Source organism: Pteropus alecto, unplaced genomic scaffold (genome assembly GCF_000325575.1).
Source record: "Pteropus alecto unplaced genomic scaffold, ASM32557v1 scaffold94, whole genome shotgun sequence".
NCBI lineage: Eukaryota > Metazoa > Chordata > Mammalia > Chiroptera > Pteropodidae > Pteropus > Pteropus alecto.
The window spans coordinates 12,511,112-12,533,952 of NW_006437736.1; the positions used below are offsets into that span (position 1 = coordinate 12,511,112).

Here is a 22,841-nt window from a genome sequence, read left to right on the forward strand (position 1 = left end):
TAATTGTAAATGGATGATAATAATAAGACCCCCCCCCCATCAAGGTTGTCATAAGGATAAATGACATTGCATATATAAAGTGCTAGAACAATGTCTGCCACTTAATAACTGTTAAGTGTAATTTTAATGTTGTTGGAATAAAAATCAACACATACAGATGGCTGCAGTGTATACACATACTTATAAGCTAAACAGACACAACTTCAAAGTATATGTACTGAACGAGAGTCAGGAGGCCTGACCGCTAGCCCTGGATATGTTTCTCTCTGGCCATATGTCCTTGGGTGATTCTCTGTTTCAATGAGCTTCAGCATCCTCACTGATAAGTTGAAGAGAATGGTTTAAATTCCCTCCAGGTCTGATTTGCTATGATGCCATGATTCTATCTCGTGGACAAGCTTCAAGATTCTAGAATATTCAAAAAAAAGAATGAAAAACCAGGACCTATAAATAAAAAAATAAAAGTTCACACATAGCCTAACCACAGTAGAAGTTTCAAGAAAGAGAATCTGTGTGGAACTACAGCACAATCTGACAGTTTGCTTGGGTTACAGTCATGAGTTATTGTTCTGGCTGATACAGTCCTGTCACTGCCATCAACCTTGTGCCTAATGGATGCTCAGCAGGCCCTAGGAGACTGGCAGGTGCCAGTTAGTGGCAAGACACATCAGAAAGTGCAGATTTGTCAAGGTTGAGCCCTTGGAATGACTGCATGGCTAGCTGGCTGGCCAAAGGGGATTGAAGTAGGGGTTTGAGAAGAGAAATCTTCAATAATAAGCTCTAGGAGCCAAAATGCAGGGTCTATAGCATCTTTTAAAGGCAACTTTGCTGAGGAACTCACTTTAGAGTTGGGGGAGGGTAGGGATAGAGAGGGTAGAGGAGGATGGAATTAACAAGGAAAGTAAAACAGATGTTAGACTGGTTTCTAAAACTGGTAAAATGCATGCCTATATACATATACATATATGTGTGTGTATGTGTGTGTGTGTGTTTGGTAAAATGCATGCCTATATACATATACATATGTGTGTGTGTGTGTGTGTGTGTGTGTGTGTGTATGAACATATCTTTATTTATAGTTCTAAGTTGATCTTAATTCTAGTGAGCTCAGTTCTATAGCGCAAATGTTCTTTCCATAAGTGACATCCTCTGGCAAAATTGTACAAACTCTTCAAAGCCCCAGCAAGGGCTTGGCAAGGTGACTGATGGGGGTGGGGAAAGGACAGGTTACTTCTGAGTGACCGTAAATGTATACAGCGTGTCCTCATCACACTTGTGCAAAGGGCGCCCGGAAATCCAATGTCCTCCCAGGATTATAGGAAACATGGGACTCTCCACTATTCTCCTTCCTTTCGCATGAACTCCAGAGGCAGTCTTGAACCCTCTCTTCTGGCCTTGCCCTGATGGTTTGCTTTTTCTGTCTTTGCAAACTCTCCAGACACGGGCTTTCTCCTGTCCCTCTTCTGCCAACATGAACAACTTACGATGCCAGTAGTGCCCATAAATTATCCCGACCATGCAACATGACGTCTCTTCCCTTTCCCCTGGCCTTATAAGTCTGTGTATTCAGGACTGGACAACATCAAAGGAAGGGGCTCAGCAAAGGCCAGTGGTGCCGGGTCTGGAGTGACAAGACACTCCTGTCCCCTCCTCTGGGTCACCTGGGCCAAGAGCAGCCACTCTCTGAAGACATTCCATTGCTGCAGGTATTGTCTGCTTGGACTGGGTACCCTGAGCATTTCCATAAATCAGCCCAAAGAGGCAGAAACAAATAAGTTTTATCTTAGTTAAAAAATAAAAAAACAAAAACAAAGCATAATCATCTAGCATATAAATCCAGGACTTGCTCTTTGTAGTTAAAGGTCTAAATCCTGTATCAGATGGACGTCCTTCTGGGTTCACTTCAGAGGAAACAATGATACCGGCCTTCATCAACACCAAGATTTACTTCTAAAAACAGCCAGCCTCCATTAGGATGAGAGCAATGCCGGAAATCCTCAGTGCACCGCATAATAGAAGCCAGCTTGGCTTGACCAGTAACAGATTAAACCTGGCCGAGCCAATTAGGGAGGAATCCATAGTTGATTTTCAACTAAATCTTTATAAAGCCTGGTAAAGTACCCCAGAAATGCTGAGCTGGAAGCACAGACCGGAAATACTCCTGGGCACAGACCCCATTGGTTTTCTCTTCTTGCTCTCCAGCAGCCAAGGACCTTTTAAAATAACTGCTAGCTCCATATTGCTTGATATTGGAGATAATTAAAACCTTGGCCTTGATTACCTGGGCTTACGTTAAAATAACAAGGAAGAGTGGATTAAACTAAACAAGATGGCATCCAACAAGAACGTTCCAGGGCAATCTGCTTAGAGAAGAAAAATAGTATATTAGGTAGAATAAAGTAGCCTGGCCAGGATTGATGGAAAAGCTCTAATTTTTTATTCATTTATTTAAAATTCTTCGGTGAAAGTACCTACCTTCCCATCTCTCTCTCTCTCTCTTTCTCTCTCTCAACTATCTATCCTTTCCTACCCATGCTCTGGGCTCAGGGCTAATTCTTAGCTGGTATGTTTGGATACCAACTCTGCCTGCTTTCCAAGCATTGCAAAACCATTTGTAGTTCCCCAGACTCACCATGTTTTCCACATTTTCTGATCCTTTGTATTATACTACTACTGTCTGCAATTTCCTTCTCTTCTTATCTGCTGGATTAATTAATATTTATATTTCAAGTTCAACTCAAACCTAACCTTCTCTATGAAGACTCTCCTCCACCCCAGTCCCTACCATTTTACCCAGGCCGAATTGGGTGTGACGGGCTTCTCTTCCTCCACTCCCACAATGCCTTGCACATGTCATTCTATTTGTTCATTTGACTTGTTCCCTAGATATTAAGTCTCTTAGGACCATGAATATAGTTGATTCTTTTCTGAGTCCTCACTGCTTTGTGTGGCCCCCATCCCATTAGCAGATACTCAGAGGTTATCTGTTTTATAAATACAAATTCATTTTCACCAGCTCTAAACATAAAACAAACACAAAAAGAAGCAGACAACTAAAATGTGTGAAGGGAAATCATTATACTTAGTGATGGTGAGGCAAGGTGGGAACTCAGAGTAATGAACACCTCCACACAACAGTTCTCAATGCTGTAATTAGACAGAAGACTTTGAAGAAATTGAGTAAAAACAGGAGTCTCATTCTAATGAAAATAATTATAGATTTTTTTTTAACTTTCTCTAGTTTAGTAAAAGCAATAGAATTGCATAAGGGGACTGAAAACTGGGGACTTAAGAATCTTCTTTCTTGAGCCATTAATAAGCAATGCAAGGGCATAATTGGGGTCATATTGATGTGAGTTTGTCTTCTCACTCAGAAGGCAGATACTGAAAAGGTTCAGCCAGAATCAGCCCATTATTATAAACACTTATGTAAAAACACAGCCAGGGAAGGTCATCACCATTTATTTCATCAGCCTATATTTCAAGGCTGTGCCCAGTGGTCCCCTTCTCCTAAGGGCAAGGGAAGCCATCTGTATTCAGCAGTGAGACAATCTGGTTGAAAAAGAATTGCAAGTGTTGACTGACCAAGTAAACAGGAAGGGATAATGAGAAGAAAGGGCATGAGCTGGTTCCTCAGCATGGTCCTCTATCGCTTAGTAAAACAATAGAAGTCGTGACAAAAATAGAAGAGGATTCTCAATGTTCATCATTCACCATTCATTCATGCATTCATTCATGCATTCATTCATCCAATAAGCATTTACTGAACACATTTTATATAGTGGGTACCATGCTCATTGCTAGGAAACAAAGATAAATAGATTACTGAGTCATTCTCCTAAGAGCTCAGTGGGAAAGATGAACAGGTTAACAATTCCTGCCAGTGTCATGGAGTTAGAACTGTAATGACAGCATTAACAGAGTGCATTGGAGCACTGGGGCAGAAGTAACTCACTCTCACCAGTGGGGCCATGAAGACTTCACAGATTCCTGACCACTGGGCTTGACTTGAAGAACAAGTAAAAGAGGTACCTGAAAGTTTGCTACATGGTTGGTAGTTAAGATCTTTTCTGCAAATTCACTGATCCAAATTCACAAACAGACTACTTAGGAAATAAAGATGATGAGTGGAATTCCCTTTCAATCTGCATGGAGTCACCTGGGATTTACAGGTTTGAATCGAGCTCAATTCAGAAACCCTGGAAGTCATAACAGGAAGGAACTTGTTTGAAGTAACAGCTTAAGTGTTAAGAGTTTACTGCATACAAATCATTACAACACTGGGACAGACTGGCAAGGCTCATTTTCTTCATTTCTTTGTCATTAAGGTACACTTAGTCTCCACTTTTTCTTTACCTCTATATAAATGGTAAAATATTAGCTTCTTCAGATGTAAAGAAGACCAATGACTTCTTGAGAGTCCTGCTACTCAAGAATTCAGTCTACTCAAAAGCAAGGGAAGTAAAAGCTAAAATAAATGAATGCGACTATATCAAATTAAAAAGCTTCTGCTCAGCAAAAAAAATCATCAACAAGGTAAAGAGACAATCATCCAATGAGAAAATATATTTGCAAAAAAATAAAAAAACAAAAACAAAGCATAATCATCTAGCAATGCCCCCTGATAAGGGTCTAACATGCAAAAATACAAAGAACTCATACAACTCAATAACAAAACAACAACAACAACTTAAAAATAATTTCCGACTTTTTTTTTGTTTCTGTTTATGAAAAGTTCTCTTTGGTCTTTGTAGGAGACTTAATACATATGTAATTGAGTATATTAATATGTAATATAATAGTATCTATAAACTATTTAGGAGAATGTTAAATCTGTCCTTAATCACATAACTCAGAGAAAGTTATGATAATGCTGTTGTATTTTCTTTTAGCCTTTTACATACATTTAAAAATATAATTGGATTATTTTGCTTAATATGATTATCTTGAGGTCCATCCATGTTGTCGCAAATGGCAGCATTTCATCTCTTCCTATGGTTGTGTAATATTTCATTGTATATATGTACCACAACTTCTTTATCCAATCAGCTATTATAGGACACTTCAGTTTCCATGTCGTGGTCACTGTGGATAATGCTGCTATAAACTAAGTGAAATAAGCCAAACAGAAAAAGTCGAAAATCACATGATATCGCTTATAGGTGGGATATAAACCTAAAAGCAAAAAATGAATAGGACAAACAAACAGAGACTCATGGTCATGGACAATAGACTAGCGATTACCAGAGGGTAGGAGGGAAGGGAGAGGGGGGAAGTAGATGGGGTAAAAGGGGTCAAATATGTGGTGACAGAAAGAAATCTAACTATGGGAGGTGAGCACACAGTGTAAACATATATATGCTTTATTGTTAAAGTGTACAGCTGAAGCTTATTGGATTTCGTTAACCAATGTCACCATAAAAAATGAATAAGTTAATTAATTAAAAAAAAAAAAAAGAATTCCATCTAGTAGTAACAGTGCAGCTCAGAATGGTAGTGCAATACAGATCAGTCCAGAAGAAGCTCTCTTCTCTGCTTTGGGAACAACGCTAGCTAGGGTCATGGGAGCCTTCAGAGGTAAACCCTACTGATGGCCACAGAAAAGGGCTGGAGAATATGGCTGTCAGCAACTAGGGGCTTAAAGACCTAGATGCTGTGGTCTCTCTGGAAAAATCTGCCCATTGCTTCCCTTCCCCATCCTCTAAGCGAAACTCCAAACCCTCAGAGGCCATGGAACATCAACCAATGTTTCCTAAACATCCACCATGCACATGCAGCATGCCACCTGGTTCATAAAATAATCTTCAGTGTCAAGTATTATTATCTCCATTGTATGAGTAAGAAGACTGAGTCTCAGAGAGGTGTAATAATTTTCCCAGGGCCACACATCTAGCAAGTGATGAAGCTGGGAAACACAGGTAGTTTTTGATGCCAACTAAATTCAATGTTCTTACACCACAGAAAATGTAAATATTCAACCATAATGCAGCAGTGTCCCTTCCCCGTCCCTTGTTACTCTCATCCATCTCAGGTTTCCTTTAGTGAACCTTCTCTAATCTAATTTCTAATCTTCTTGTACAGATATATTCATTTTCCAGTGTCTTCACTCAGATACACATGTCTTCTATCCCTGTTGTTTTCTGTGCCATTGTTCCTGTTTGCCTTATATTTGTGCCACCTCCACCCCTTAAATCAGTGGACCTTGTTCAGCTTCTTAAAACGAGAGAATGAGTTGGTGAGATCTGCTGATACATTACTGATTTGCAGAGAACAGCCTGGTGAATTTCCAATAAATGTTTACTGAGTAAACAAATGAATGACCTGGCTTACTCACTCTTGTTTACTTTATCCACCTGCAAAATGGGAATGTGAAGGCCAGTTATTCATCCGTCCTTCCTCCCATCTATCTATTATCGTCCCATCTACTTATATGGGCTGTGGACATGCAGTCAGTGAGGTAGAAGGGTAATGAAACTAGTTACGATTGGAAAGACGTTCCCAAGCAACAAATCATTATCAAGGACCTTTGTTTGCATCATTCCTTTGCCTTTACATCTATCCGAAAGACTATGAAAAAGTCAACAAAAAGAACACACAATTAAGTTTATGGAATTTTAGAAAAAAAAGAAATAAAGAACAGAGAAAAGAGGGAGAAACAAATGTTCAAACACTTAGGATCCATAATGGGTCTATGGTTGAGCAACAAACTTTGCTCTGAGCTTCCTGGTTGTTAAAACAAAAAGAGAAATGGAAAAATGAAAGTTTTTAGTAAGTTTCAACTTAAAAGACTGCCATTCATTCATTCATTCATTCCTCAAGCACTGACTAGGCATCTCCTGTGTGCCAGGAACCTTTCTAGTATCCTGAAGGATATGGCATCCAGATTTACTCTTGCCTTTTAAGTATTTATGGGGAGAAAAACTGCTGGCACAGATGATGACAAACAATGTATGCTTCAGAAGCAAGAGAAAAGAAATGACCTGTGATTCACCCTACTTCCCAGAAATACTTGAATGAGACCCTGGATGCAGTCTAAACTGCATTTAGGTGCCATTGGGAGAAGATGGCAGGTACTTGAATATCCAGTGGGATGACTCAGTTTGTATAAACAGGATGGCCTAGGGAAAGGGATTTCCTGGTTCTGTGAGCCATTGCCTTGCTGCACACACACTTGGAGTTCTGTGACAGAACGTGCAGGCTTCAGTGCTGATGGTTGGGCATATATCCTAGATTTTTGTGTCATTTACGGCTAAGGCATCCACGGGACTAATTTTACATATTCTCCCTCTGCTGGAAACTTGGAAGTTACCCAGTGTAATCTCTACCACCTGTGACCAAAGAATATAAGAATGTCGGAGCTGGAAGGAACTTGGGTGTCACCTAAGATAAGTCATCACTCTATCTGAAGCCTCAGTCCTTTCTATTCTTTCTTTAATAAGCAGCCACTTTTACCTGACCATTTCCAGGGTGGGGTACTCAATAGCATCTAGAGCCAGCTCTTTCCATTATTCTTTATTCTCTGTCCCAGTTAAGTCACTGAGATTTTGGGGGTGTTTGTCATAAAGCATTATCGTAGTGCTAGTAATTGACTATTACATAGGGCATCTTGCCTGAATTACCTAGATATTAATTTGTCTATTAATTTGTGTTGCTATAGGAGACCTGCCCTTACTTACTTAGGAGGATAGCATTCCTTAATTACAAGTACTTCTAAATAGGAATCTTGACCCCTGGAGGCAGAAAAGGGGTAGATTGTCTCAGCTAAATCAATACAGCCAGGGTATCTGGAGACCTCTGATGAATGGTGATGTCCACAGAGTCCAGCTGTCACTTCATCTTCAAGGTCCTCACTACAGGACCACCTTTTTCATTTTTTCTTTTTCTACCTTCTTCATCAAACATTTACTGAGTGCCTACTGTATGACAGGTCTTGTGGCCAAGTGCTCTGAATATATGAGACATATATTCAGCTCAAGAAGCTCCCATTGCAATTTAGTGAATAACATGAACCTAGGCCACTGGTGATCAGGTGAGAAAAACTGACAGTTGTGTCTTACTTTTCTGATAAAGTGGTGATTCTTTGGAACTTATCACTATACTCTCCTTATAGGATTAAATTTAGGCTCATGTTTTTTTATGCCAAATTCTATTCTGTAAAATTTGTCCAGACAGCTTAGTTTGCAGCTCTCAAAGCAGCTGAAGTATTTCCTCTCATTGGGCCCCGAGGAAAACTCCACAACTGGGCTGCGAGGGGCCTGCGGCAAAGCGGCTTTGAAGCCCCATTTTGGGGTTGGGGACAGTGATGATTAATGTCAAGGCTTGCTCCTGGGCCAGCATTCTTTCCTCCCCTCAGAGATGGGGGGTGGGAGACTACCCTTGAAGTCCTTCTTCGTAAGCTCTTCAGGAAAAGGGTTTGATATTGGAGATTCCCTCGAAAGCTTACTGCTCCCCTCACAGGTTTTTCCAGCTTAATCCCTCACTCTCAGGTTACTCTTTGTCTGGAGCCAGCCCATCCCCACCAGGAATCATGCCCAGAGGTAGCTCCCTACCCCCAATGTCCCCTCGTCAGGCTGACTGCCAGCCTTCCCCCCACTTCCAGCTTCCACTTACCTCATGGCCCCTCCCCCATGCCTGCTGGGCCCTGGGCCCTGGTTCCAGCACTATTTAGAAAAAAGTAAATATAATACATCTCTCCCTGCTGCCTTCCTTAACTGATGACCTGCCTCACCATTACAACTGACAGGCTCGGAGTGGGCTCAGCGTACTTCCTGTCTGCATGGGTGGTCCTAGGGATCACTGGGGAAGGAAGCTGACAGCTGAAAGCAGGGCCAGGGTCACCATGTCAAGCACAGCAGAGGGAGCGGGCAGCTTTGGTTTCACTGCTCTCATTTTTGTTCAAAGCCCAAGACAAGGACCTTTCTGGAATTGGGGAGGTCTAGCTTGTCCCGAAGGAACCTCAATCCACTCCACTCCTTCGCTGAAGCCCAAGTTTTCACAGGTCCTGAAAAAATTGTCTTGTGAATTGTCTGGAAAGTGGTTCTAGAGTCAGTTCCACTAATGGGTCTTTGGGGTGACCTTAGGCAACTCACATCGCTCCCGGGGACTCTGGGCTTCCAGAAGCATTTGTCCAGCCGGTATGTATGAACTAAGACACCAGCACTGGAAGAGACCCTGGGAATCACCTGGTCCAGTGATTCTTGTGAAGACACTCAATGTAAAACGGTTGCTACGCACGCCAGTCACTTCTGTTAGTGTAGCCAGGTTTCGTGCATGCTGAAACCTCCCTTGCTCTCAAAAATTATCTAGAAATGTGAGAAAGTAAGGGTGACATTGACTATTTAACCTTATATTTCTTAAATATATTATTAGTAGTAATTAGTAGTAGCACATTACTTGTGCCACATTACACAGTTGGTCCTGACCATAGACTCTCTTCAAGGAGAACCTCATTGGCTGTTCTAATTCCCTATACAGTTAGCTGCCTCTTGAATAACATGATTAGAACTGCCCGGGTCCGCTTATACACAGATTTTTTTAAACTTATGGTATTGATAAATACAGTACACTGCTGTAAATGTATTTTCTCTTTCTTGTGATTTTCTTAACATTGTCTTTTCTCTAGCTTACTTTGTTGTAAGAATACAGTAGATAATACATAATGCATACAAAAATATGTGTTAATTGACCGTTTATGTTATCGGTAAGGCTTTCGGTCAACAGTCGGCTATTAGTAGTTAAGTTTTTGGGGAGTCAAAAATTATATGCAGATTTTCGACTGTGTGGGGATCAGTGCCTCTAACCCTTGAATTGTTCAAGGGTCAATTGTAATGTCAAGGAGGAAAGCTGAGGCCCAGAGAGATGATATGACATGGCCAAGGTCACATTGCTAGATAAAGGCAAAATTAGACACCCTGGGAAAGAGAGGTACTGTTCTCACTCTGCCTGACAATGATCATCTGAAGATACAAGGGCTTTCCCTTTGAAGACAGAAGTAGTGGCATGATTATTGTCACCAAGTCTTATTTATCCATGGAGATGGCAGAAACAATTGCCTCCAACAAGGTTCTGACATGTGTGGACTTCAGTCTTCTCTCTCACCAGGCTGCTTCTCAGAGCTGCTACCTATGAGCAGTGTGGATGGGTTCACATTACGCCTTCTCTTATTTCCCTGGCTTACTTTCTGGAACAGAGTACATAATAGGGCTGGGGTGGGGGAGGGGAGAAAGCAGAGGTGAAAGGGAAGAGGGAGAGGGGTAGACATGAAAGGGAAAGGAGGCAGAGAAAGAGAAACAAGAATAACCACCATTCTTGACAATCCACTCACTGGATTATCAGCCCATTATATGAGAATTGATGGCAGAATTACTAGAAGTGAGATGGTTTCATCTTAGATAAGAGAAAGGGGTCACGGGAGAAATGACATCCTCATTTGTTCAGTCGCTCCTTTACAGTTTGCCCAATGTTTTCCGTGCCCACGCTGTGGCGGGTGCTGCGCAAGGCCCCACAGTTGGAGGAACCTGGGAAATTAGTTACCAACAGGCATCACTATCTTAGGAAACGGGTTGTCTGAAATCCTGTTGGAGCAGGGGACTAAAATACTGAGGAAGGGAGAAGAAAGGGATGGGAAGGTGCTTCGGGGAGGAGGTGACACAAAGACTGGTTTTGGACACGTGAATGGGAAGGCACAGGGAATTCCAGGGCAAGGAGAATATAGATGTAAGGTCAGAAGTAAAATGTAGGCTGTGGGTGAGAAATGGTTTGCAGGGTTCATTTGGGCTAGACCTAGGATGTATAAAAAGGCCTAGGGTTAAATAAATGGACAGGATTTCCTATGAAGGCCTTGTTAAGGGTATGAAACCCTGGAAGTTTCTGAACAATATATGGTTCAATACAGACCAATACTACACTCCAGAAAGAGTAAACAGGGCAGTAGTAAGATGGTATTTGCAAGTGGCTGTGTTAAAGATACTGTAGAAAAAGCAAGAAGCGTAGGAAGCTAAGAAGCTGCACACAGGAGCAGCTTTCAGAGATAATCCAGAGGAAAGAGTCCCCCATTGGATGCGATGTGTGGAGACAGAAGAGTGAAGGAATGGTGATGTGAATGAAGATTCCTCAGCTAAGGGCCTGCAGGATGGTGGGGCCAGGGCTGAGAAATATTTCCCCGGCGATGGATTCTCTTCCTGGCCAAGTCTGAAGTCCCAAAATAAGCCTGAGATGGCAACTGGGAGACGAGCCTCTTGTTTCCGGTCCCGAGTTTGTTCTGCTCCAGTAGGCAGTTTCTGAAACCCAAGGATGTTCACTGAGTGGGCAATTATGGGCCAAACAAAGATGAGAGTGGACGATTCTCTACAACACACACTTTTGCTTGGTCACATGGAAGCTGGCAAAGACCGAACCTCTCAAGCAAGCAGTGAGCTGCATTTTTTTCTATTTTCTCCTAAGAAAGGAGGCCATTTCTTATAACTATTTGCCCATCTTTCTGCTGCTAGGCCCTGAGGGCCTAGAGGGCCCAGGCCCCATTTGTTGCCTCTGTCCCCTGTGCCTGGCACAGGTACTGGCACACCACTATCCTCAAGGAAGGCTGGGAGGGGGTCAGCAAAGAGAAAAAGACTTGAAATTGGAGTTGAGTTGAAATCCAAGTCTGAGTGAGAGCATTCCACTCTGTCCACTTCCGCCAATGACCTGGTCCCCAAAGGCAAAGGAGCAAATTCAAACCAGAAATGATTTTCCTTTGAGGGAAACCCTGATAATAAACAGGGTTTACTTTGGTCTTGGGAGATGAAAATTGCTGCATATTAAAATATATATAACTATGTCTAGGGTGAAATGGGAGGCCAGCCTAAATTTCATAAAATAAAGAGAGGTGAGGCCTCCATTTTCTTGCCGCTGAAGGAAGGGGAATTAAAGAGCCATTCGTTCAAGAACTATTTTACTGAGCTCTTGGCACGTTCCAGGAACTGTGCTGAGGGCTGCGATCAGAGAGAAGTGAGACTTAGTCTCTGCCCCCAAAGCAGTCACATATTCTTCTACATCAAAGCCAATGCAAGAGAAGAGAGGAACTGAGATAACCAGATGTGCGCATGTGGCACCGTCAAGGGCCAGTAAAGCAGGAGCAGCTCATGGATGCCCCTTGTATGCTACGCTATAAGGGATTTGAATTTTCTCTCTAGTGGCATTGAAGGATTTTAAATAGAAAAGATATTATGGTCTGAATTGCAGTGTAGAAAAGCTATTTTTAAAAGTGAGACAGAAAAGGGGAAGAGGGAGTGAGAAAAGAAGCTGGGAGATGAGGTAGGAGGCATTCGCAGTAAATCAAAGAAAAGCCACAAGGGCTTCAATGGGAATCCAAAATTCTTAGTAGAGGAGAGGTTAGTGAGGTAAGGAGCCATAGATAAAAGAAGCTCAGGATCATACTGAGCAAGCCTCTCCCCAGCTAGAGTGGATGCAAAGTCAGAAAGGGCTTATGCAGAAGAGGACAGGGTCTACTCAAGTCACGCACATTCCTCCTGAGCCCAGGAGTTCTAGCTTACAAGCTGAAGAGGCGACTGGGATGCAGCTGCACAGGTGTTGGTGTCCTGGTCTCCAAGGTGGGCCTGCCCCATGCATTTCCATCAGCTGAGTGATTCTTACAGGTCTCGGCTTACAAACCCAGAGAGCAGGGGAGACTGACAGCCCCTGGTCCTTTAGCATATTATCCAGCATTCATGCCAAAGAAGTGTACAAGCAAATATGCAATCACCAACACACCTCCCTTTCTATTAGAGTCTGACAAGATGTAGACTCCTGACTCAAGAAAAATGAGATTTCCTCTAAAGAGTATGTGAATAACATAAGAAAGTCATCTCATCACCCACATTAAGGGCCCCAGGGCCTCAGAGTTTAGGCTGCATTTAAAAAGCTGGAGGAAGACGCTAAGGAAGGTAATTAAATTCCTGAGTCAGGAAGACAATGGTGATTATTTTTTGGATGACTAGAGGAACAAAAGGTTGTCGTTTTAGATAAACAAATGACAAAAAGAGCACATTTGAGATGCCAGATTTGTCAAGTAGAGCCCTAGGGCTTGGGGTTCTCTGAAAGGACAAACATCTTGGAATGTTTATATCTCAGGCTTCTGAATGTGAGTCAGACTAGCTTTGGAGTCTGGTACCCTCAGTCTTTAAACATTACTGCCCAACCTCACATTATGGGACTGGAAGAACCTCCAGGGCTCACTACATTCAGGGGCTTCAAACTGTGTTTAGTCAATTTCTAGATTAAAGAGAAAGAAACTGAACTCCTGACAATAACAATGGCTGCTAATATTCCATGAGAGTATATGTGTACCAAGCACTGTTTTTTTAACTGCTTCATGTTCATCACTTACTTCTCAAAACCATCCTAACAAGGTGGGTGCTATTATCATCAAACCTACTTTGGAGATGAGGAAACTGGATCTGGCTGACTTTAAACATCAAGCTCAGGGTCATGTAACCAGAAGCAGCAGACTTAGGACTGGAAGCCTGCAGTGGTTTGACTCAAGAGCCCACCGCTAACCACACTTAGCTTACACCACTAAATGAAGTCATCATTTGGTAAAGTTTATTCTGCAGTCTTTGATTGTATATGGGAGCAAATATTCCCTTAAAGGGTGAAGAGAATATTCCAGAGATAAAAAGAATGAAAGGAATCGAACTCAGAACCACTGTCCTCATACTTATATAAAATATGAAATAAAATAGTCATGTCTGTAAAATGATCGATATTCTTAGTGAAACAGCCTACAGAATTGTGTGACTTTCTGTGAAAATCCATGTGTGATCCAGGCTTCCTCCTCCAGACCAGACAGAATCAATACTCTCTGGATCGTTGACTGAATCAATATCAACTTAAATTGTTGAAGAGACTGTTCTAGTTTCCAAATTTGTTCCTCTAATTGCTTAATATATGTTTGATAACTGAATAAGTGAATGAGTCTATCTTTCCTTGTTTCTTCCTTAGTCTTACTATCTTCTTTCTATACTTACTGCCCATTTCCTCGAGGGAAACAGAGCTCATACACAGTCACGGCACTGGCCAAAATATAATGGCCTGATGTGAAATGCAAACTTGTCTGGTCTTCAGGTTTCTCCACTAATCCCAGCTCTTCACCTGAACCCTCTCTACCCCAAAACCAACACTTGCACTTGCCAGTTCTTTTCCTTGGAATTTTGGAATGTTCTCCCTTACTCTTGTTACTGATATGTAAATCTTCAGAACCAGAAGGGAACTTGGGACTGGAAGTTCCCAAAGCTGGAAAACTCTTCAGAATATCCCTGACCCACCATCAACAAAGCCCTGTTTTAAAAACGATCTTTCATTTACAGCTTAAAGTTATAAAAAACTTACCTCCGTTAAAAAAATCTTCCCTCATTAATTAATAAATTCATTCATCCATTCACTCATCTTTGTTTATCAGATGTATTACGTGTCTGTTATATGCCAGGAAATGTACAAGGCTCCGGAGGAAATGAAGATGAATAAGCCTTAGTCCCTACTCACTGACCTTTGGAATCTAATAAACTGAGTCTGCTGAAGAACAGATATGTGAGCAATATTACCATGGTTCTGTAAGATACTCCACCAGTGTGTGTATCAATTGCAATGACGAGACAGAAAAGCAGATGATGATCCCTCTCAGAAATTCTATTCAGAAGGAAGATTTCACAGAAGCAGCACTATGAAAAGCTTAAAGATCAGTCTGGAATATTTAGAAATGAGGTGGGGATAGAGCCTGGGAATCTCAAGCTTACTACACATTGATAATTTATCCATATCACATGATTTCAGGATACTGAATAATGTGTACTCACCAGAAGGGTATTTCGTATATTGACTGTGGGTAGGTGAACTACTCCTTTCAGAAAGCAATTTGGTAAAATAAATCAAGAACCATACAATGGCCATATGTCAGATATAGTAATTACACCTGTGGAAGTCTATTGTGAGGAAATAATACTACATGTGCAAAAGATTATATGCATAAAAATAGTATACATTAGATCATTAAAATAGGGGAAGAATTGGAAAATGAGCCTCTAATGCACATCATTGAAAGACAGGTAAATAAACTATGGTACATTTATGAGAGGGATTATTTACTATGCAGCAATTCATTGAATATTATATGACAACTTGGAATACTTATTCATAGAATGTTAAATGAAAAAAGAAAAGCAAATGTGTAGAATCACTTTATTTTTTAAATCATACATATAACAAAAAAGGGTTTATGAAATGGCACTAAAATTCTAACAAATTTGGACTTGTATAAGGGAAGTTTGAGTGGGGAGATGTTCCCTTCTTTTTTCTATTTTCAAACTTTCTGCTATATGATTGTTTCATTCCTTTATAACCTGTAAGTAGGGTGTGTGTGTATTTATGTGTATGTGTGTGTATGTGTGGGTGGGTATATGTGTGTTTAATCTATAGTATAAATTTTACTCTCTATAATCTTGGTGTGAATTTCTTCCAGAAGTCACCACATCTAGTTCTTGTATTTTCCCTCTTCTCATTAATTTGTAAGTGCTCAAGTTTGAACAGAGTGGTTGTCTATTCAATGATACAATAGCTGACAAAGTGGAGCATATCTTCCTACAGTCCACCTTCCTAGGCTCTCAAGGCCCTTAAGAGAAACAACAATACTTGACACTTAACACAATTTCTATATGTGCTAGACATTCTTCTAAGCACTTCACAGATATTAATTCACTAAAAAGAGCAATCCCATGAGGTAAATATTATTGTTATTATTATTATTTTTTTTACCACTAAAACAAATCGAGACACATAAAGCTTAGCCACTTACCCAAAGCTGTCCAGCTAGTTGGTGACAGAGTCAGAATTTGAACCCAGGGACTATGGCTCAAGGGTTCAGCTCTTAATCACTCAAAAGAGGAAGCTTGAAATAGCCAGCTATCTGGACAAACAGGCATGCAAAACCTACACAGATTATTGGCTGGTAGGTGTAAGAGGCTAAAATTGGAGAGTGGAAGTTAAAAGACAGAGCTCAAGGATTTCTAATGTAAACCCTTTGCCAAATGGAAGCCTCAGTCTCTGGCAGCAATTTCTTTCTGAGAGGATGGCAAGCACAGAATGGCATCTGAAATACGAGTCATCATCTCTGTGTAAATATCTTATTGGAGAGGGATTAGAGGTAGCACTTAGCTAAAGGTGAAAAGCATAAGGAAGCTTTCTGTTTACATAAACTGGGTCTTGGTATTTTCTTTGCCTATTGTTCCTGAAGCAGACATAACCATTGTTACTTCTCCTATGAGTTTATTTAGAATACAAAGCTCAAGCTTTGCCTGGAATTTTAGCTCCTCAGGGATGGAATAGACCTTTTGTGGCCATCTAATCTAGACCCTGTCCATCTCTCTACCCTTAACATACATACACGATATTCTTACAAACAGAAGAGAATAAATATCCATTAGAAAGAATGAGTGAGGACCTGGTACACAGAGACGCTTTGGTGGCTGCCTATTAAAGTGACTGACTAAAGGAAGCAGGAGTCATTATGGAAATACAATGATAATAAGTACTGAGTGATTCTCAGCTGGATCTGATTAATGTTTCTCCAACACTCTAGACTGAGTAAACGTTTAGATAATACGTCTGACCTTTGGTTTTATGTTTTTAATTCATTAGTTCCGAATCTTGGAAAGAGGTTTCTCAAATATCTACCTCAATAAAAAATCAGGATTATTCACAAGTAGCTAAGAGTTTGAAGGTCTAAGATGGTATACTTCTCATAATGGAAAACTCATGGCTTCTGAATCACATGTTAAACAATTGTGTTCTATCAGCCTGTACTACATGAGCTCCTGCTTTAAAAAGTCTTATTCGAGAATGACCAGAGGCTCTTTAACTAGAAATCTCTCTCTCACCCTCTACACAAAGCATCCCCAACTTTTTAAAGAGAAAAGCTGACATTTTACCCAGCTCTACCGGATCAGAGTAGGGAACTCTCCTATATTCTGCATGTCAAAGGTGTATACACCCTTGTCCCAAGTGTCATAGGACGACTTTACTCTTCCTGAATGGAAACTCTATTCTTAAATGTCAGACTTCGCTATTTCACTTTCAGCTTTATCAATGATAGAAACCATGGGAAGGGACCTGGGAGACCAAATTTCTCATTTCATAGGTGAAAAGAAGAAACCCAAGGAGAAGAGGGCATCATCCTAATATCTACTGGTGATAAGAGCTGCTCCTGGTTCTCATTCCAGGACCCTTTCTGCCTCACCCTCCTCAATTTTCATGTGACACTAAAAGTGACATCGCGTACCCATGAAGCCCAGGAAAGAGCAGAGGCTGCACCCGTTATTTCTCTAACCCCCTCCCTCACTCCTCTCCTAGACTCCTTGTCTAAATCTGCCCCAGCAGAAGAAGAGCATGAGATCTTACTCATTTCCATGTACTCTGGAGTCAGCCCAGTGTATGGTTCTAAGCTGTAGTCTAGGTCCCACTGCTCTGGATGCTTTGAATGGGCCGAGTCAGTTTCTCCAGGTTCCGTCTCATCTTTCAGCTTCCGAAATAGTTTCTTTAGCTTCCTGAAAAAGAAATGGACCAGTCACCAAAAGCCTCTAGAGGATAGAGTAAGCTATGCAGATAGAAAGGAGAAACAAACTAAATTTTGACATTGAAGTTATCTCTGATCCAAGAACACACAGAAGGGTACTAAGAAGACCAACTTTCTCTTAAAGACAACCTAAGGAAGTCCTTTATCAGGATAATAAAAGGCACCCCCAACAAAAGATCAAGTTCCTTCAGATCCAAAGACACTGAATTCTTCTTGCTTTTTGATAAGCAGCCCTTTCTGCCAAATACTGAGACAGTCCTATTGTCTAATAGGTGATATATCCATCCTCTCCATGGGGAAGAGAGGGTGTCCAGAAAATGGAAAGATGCTCTCCTCCAAGCTCAAACATTTTCAGGTCTTAAAAACATAAACAGCATCATCTTTTCATTAAAGCCAAGCTAAAGAGTGTCCAGCACTGCCATGGGTTGAAATCAATCCCCTCCTGCCCAATTCATGTGTTGAAGCCCTAGCACCTAATGTGACTATATTTGGAGACAGGGCTTTCAGGAGGTAATTAAACTTAAATGAGGTCATAAAGGTAGGGCCCTAAATCAATAGAATTGATAGCCTTAAAGAAATAAAAAGGCAGTGATCTCTATCCCTCTCTTTCCATCATGTCAGGATATAGTAAGGAGGCCATCAGTCATTTGCAAGCCAGGATGAAGGCCCTTAACAGAAACCAAACACTGCCAGTACATGATCTTGGGCTTTTCCAGCCTCTAGAACTGTGAGAAAATAAATTTTAGTTGTTTAAGCCACCTAGTCTGTGGTATTTTATTATGGCAGTCCAAGGAGACTAAGTCAACCAAATGGTCTAGAATGATAAGACGACGATGGTCCAGCCTCTCGGGATTGGTACGAGGATTAAGTGAAACGGTGTTTACACAATCCTCAGCACAATTTCTGGACATGGTAAGTATTCAATAGAGGATAGTTATTATTATTTTAATATTAAATGCTAAAATATACAGAGGGTATAGTCTTTTCATACTTCCCATTGGTACACAATATAGAGAATGAAATTAGGTGAAAGAGCAAAATGTCAATTCTGCTAATCATCCTAAAAGAGATTTTCTAGGAGATAGTCTGGAAGAGAAGTAAGAGCAGAACAGTCAGAATCATAAACTTGACGAGTTTAAAGCGATTTTGAAGTCTATGCTCCATCTAAACGCAGGAAACTACCTCCGCCCTCCACACCCCTCACACAAGGTCATCTAACCCCTGTGTATCTATCTATTTTAGACCATCACTCCTGTTAACTTTAGGCATCTCATTCTATTGTTAGAAAGTGCTGCTGACAGTTCATGGAAATCTAATCATTCAAAATAACGTTGTGATCAATGTCTGTTGAATATCATTTGCCATCTATAAGATGTAGTACAGTGTAGTAGGTAAAGTTTGATCTTTGATGTCAGAATATAGTTGTTTAAAACCTAGTTTCACAACTCACCAACTATAGGTTCTTGGGCAAGTTATTAAAAATTCCATAAGCTTTAGTTTCTTATTGATGAGACTATATTAACTAACCCTTAGAGTCAGTGAAAGGAGATAATCTATGTAATATGCTTCACTTACGGCTTGGTACATGCTAACAGTTCAATATATATATCTATCATTGTCCTATCATCATCATAATCATTAAAGAAGGATTTAAAGAATGAGTTGAGATCCACAGAAGCAGCAGTAAAACATTTCATAATAAAAAAGTAAAAATTTTGATATAATAAGAAATTGAGAAAAACTCTAAAGATAAGGCCTGAAGATTCTGAAGCCAAATAGTGTGGACTGCCTGAAATCTTATCTATTGAGTCAGGACAGAAGGGAAGGATAAAGAAAAAATAAAAAATAAAAAAAGAAGAGAAAAAAGGGGAGGAAGGGAGGGAAAGAAGGGAGGGAAGGAAGGGGAGGTCTACAACCAGAACTCAAACTGAGACTTTTCCTCCAGATACCAGTAATCAGAAATCTCAGCCAAATCTTTAGTAAAGAATAATTAGTGGTTTTAATTAAACATGGAAAATTGAACGCATGCATATATCTCTATCCACTTCTGAAATCCTATTAAAATGACATTGAATGAATTAAAAAATGTATAAAGCCACAAGGTTAAAGAAAATAGTCATGAATACAATAGTGAATGAGAGATGTAATGAGTATCTTAGAAGATGAATAGTGGGTGAAGGAGTTAGTAAAGCTATGATGGTTGAACACCAAGTGCTTACAGTGAAAGATAGGAGATAAAAGCAAGTCAACTCATGCTTCAAAATCTCAGGAAGGCTCAGGAATTGCAGACACCAGGTATCACCAAAGGCCATAGGTAGCAACTGGTCAATGAACTGTTTAAGGAAGAGTAGACCCTAATGTGCCTTTTCGCTCATATTGCCCAGGTAACTACCACTTCCTAACACCGGCAGGAGCAGAATGTTTATTTTGAGGAGAAAATTACCCAGAAAAACTCTAGATCTGAAATAAACCAAAGAAAATGATAGAAAGTTAAAAATCAATAAACTCTCAGAAAAAAAGAGGTACAAAAGACAAATAAATAGACAACGGGAAAGAAAAGAAAATTAATCAATCTAGGAACTACAACGTTTAATCAGGAAAAGACAAAAAAACAGTGGGAACAAAAATACAAAAGAAATATGGGGATATGTCCCAGAAGTGAAGGACGTACATCTTCTAATCTGAAGGAACTACTTAGCATAATGATGAAAAAAGAAGGATTTCCACCAAATCACATCACCATGAGATTTCAGAACTCTAAGAATGATGAAAAGCTTCCAGGTCCGGAGGGACAAACATAGATTCTCTAAAAATTATTTGGAACCAAAAAGATATTAGAATTCTCAACATCAGTCCTTGACACTAGAAAACTTTAGGGAAATGTATTATCATTGAAGAGGCAAATGATTTTAGCATAGGATTCTATACCCAGCCAAAGTATACATCAAGTGCAAAGGCAGATAAAGACATTTTTCACACATGCGAGGTTTCAAAAAATATATATATTCTTCTTTAAATCCATTCTAATGAAGTTCTCATAGGATGAATTTCACCAACCAAGGATATAAAGCAATAAAGAAAACAAAATGTAATACGGCAAACATGGAATCTAGCAGAAAAAGGTGACACAGGATCAAACTTAGATTGATACCTGTAGAAAAGCCTTAGTGAACAGTTTTTGTCTGAACAGGAGAATAGAGGGTTCCTAGAGGATGGTCTCCAAGAAAAAATAAATGTGACCAATGAGACATCTGATGTATTTAATGAGGTTGTCTAGCTGGAAAAGTGGACACGTAAACAACTGTTACCTATAATGTGTAATAAGGATTATAAAGGAGAAGTTCAGGCAATTATAAGAACATAAAACAAAGAAACCTGGCCTAAGGCAGAGGATGTTTTCCCTGAGGAAGAGATGTGTAAATCAACTAAATGATGAAAGACAATAGAAGCAGCATGGGAAGAGGGAGAGTGGTGTGATGGGTGAAGGTATGTTTTAGGCACAGGAAATTCTTTGTGCAACAGCCAGAGGCAAATGTGAGAATGGCTCACAGAAGGGACTGAAAGGAGTTCAAAATGCTAGGAACATAGAGCAGAAGAGAGAGAGTGACAAAAGATAAGACTTAAAAGATAGTGCAAGTTCATGACATCCATGGCCTTGTAAGGCATGTTATGCAATGGTTCAAGTGAGAGATTACAGTAGCAGTGTCTGGGACGATTGCAATGGATGTAAAGAGAAGTAGATTAAGACATGCCTAGGAGGTAGGGTTAAAAAGCTGGTGGTAAATTATATGTGGAAAGAGGAGGAGAATGAAGAACAAGGGTCTTTAGGCATGTGTATGGATGGTGGTACGGTTTGCTGAGATAGTGAACACTAGAGAAAAGGTAGTTTTGATGAGGAGGAAGTGTTGAGATAGAGGATTCCATGAGACAAACAAGTAGGGATGTCTAGTGAGCAATTTTATATATGGGTCTAGAGCTCTGAAAACAGGTCCGGGTTGGAGCTCAAGATCTGAGAGTCATCATGGAGAGAACAACTGAAACCCTACAATGAGCACCACATGTGGATGGAGCAGAGTGGAAAACATATCAACAGTTAAGGGATGGATGCAGGGAAAGAAAGCTTCAAAGGGCAAGGAAGGGGCACACAGGAACAGAAGACCAACTGTAAGACCATGCGGCAAAGAAGGTGAGGGCAGTAGAAGAGCTTCCGGAAGGACTCTGTGTTCAGCAGTACAGCACACTGCGGGTAGGTCGAAAATGATAAGGGCAAAAAGTACCCCACAAACAATTCTTATGAACCCCTCCTTCCCAGAAGTTTCCCTACTGCACATCTCAGTGACCATTTTAAAAGATTAATGAGGAAAGTCCCTCAAGAGCAGGATTTAACAGGAATCCTGTAAGTTGTATAACATACAGATGGGCCTTTTGGAAAACTTCAGATTATGATTCCGACCGTATGATGCACTTGCTCGTTAAAATAACTCCTTTGATGTTACCCCCTTATCCTTTTCATCTGCAATTTTTCCGTCCCTTTTTAATGACAAGTCTGAGAAACTCTGTCGGGAAAGCTCAGAGCCTTTCCTCTGCTTGTGCCCCATGGGCTCACCATGGGGAGTGTCTGTCACACCTGGGGCCTCCTGCTGGCAGGAATCTGGGCCCCAGGCTGTCCTCCACTGACCCCGGATCGACAGCTGCCAGCCTCATTAAAGAAGGCAGAACCAAGCCCTAAATGGGCCAAAGAAGACAAACACATCAACCTTTGAGCTATGTATTCCTTTTCACGACACCTGACAAGGTTCACATTTGTTCCTTAAACTTCGAATTCATGGCCAGATTCCACTGTATTTGAGGAGAACGCTGACCTCCTTTGCCTGTGACGGCTTTAAAGAGAGACTGTTTTATGTCTTAAAATGTAATATTTACCACATTTACCAAAAAAAGTGAAAAGTTTATAAAATCTTACTGGCTGTGTCCGGGGTTATATTATAGCTATTTTGGGATATGGTCTTATACTTTTAGTAAGAATAGGGGCAGAGGACATTCTGCCCGTGGAAGTACTGATCTACCTGCTCTGTCTCCTCAGACTTTGTCCAGGAGAGTCTGGCACTTGAAAAAAAAGTAGCATTTACCCTTTCTCTCTCTCTCTCTCTCTCTCTCAATCTCTCTCTCTCTCTCTCTCTCTCTCTCTCTCACACACACACACACACACACACACACACACACACACACTATCCATCTCACA

The 22,841-nt window shown here is 40.7% G+C and overlaps 1 protein-coding gene across 1 annotated transcript in view; it reads right to left on the reverse strand.

Moving 5' to 3' along the window:
* The window catches only part of ANO2 (anoctamin 2), a 280,595-nt gene that overhangs the window by 18,736 nt on the left and 239,018 nt on the right, over positions 1 to 22,841 (reverse strand). Inside the window, exon 20 of the mRNA XM_015591465.2 lies at positions 17,425 to 17,570. Coding sequence (XP_015446951.1) covers positions 17,425 to 17,570 — 146 coding nt within the window. The remainder of the gene's footprint in view (positions 1 to 17,424; positions 17,571 to 22,841) is intronic.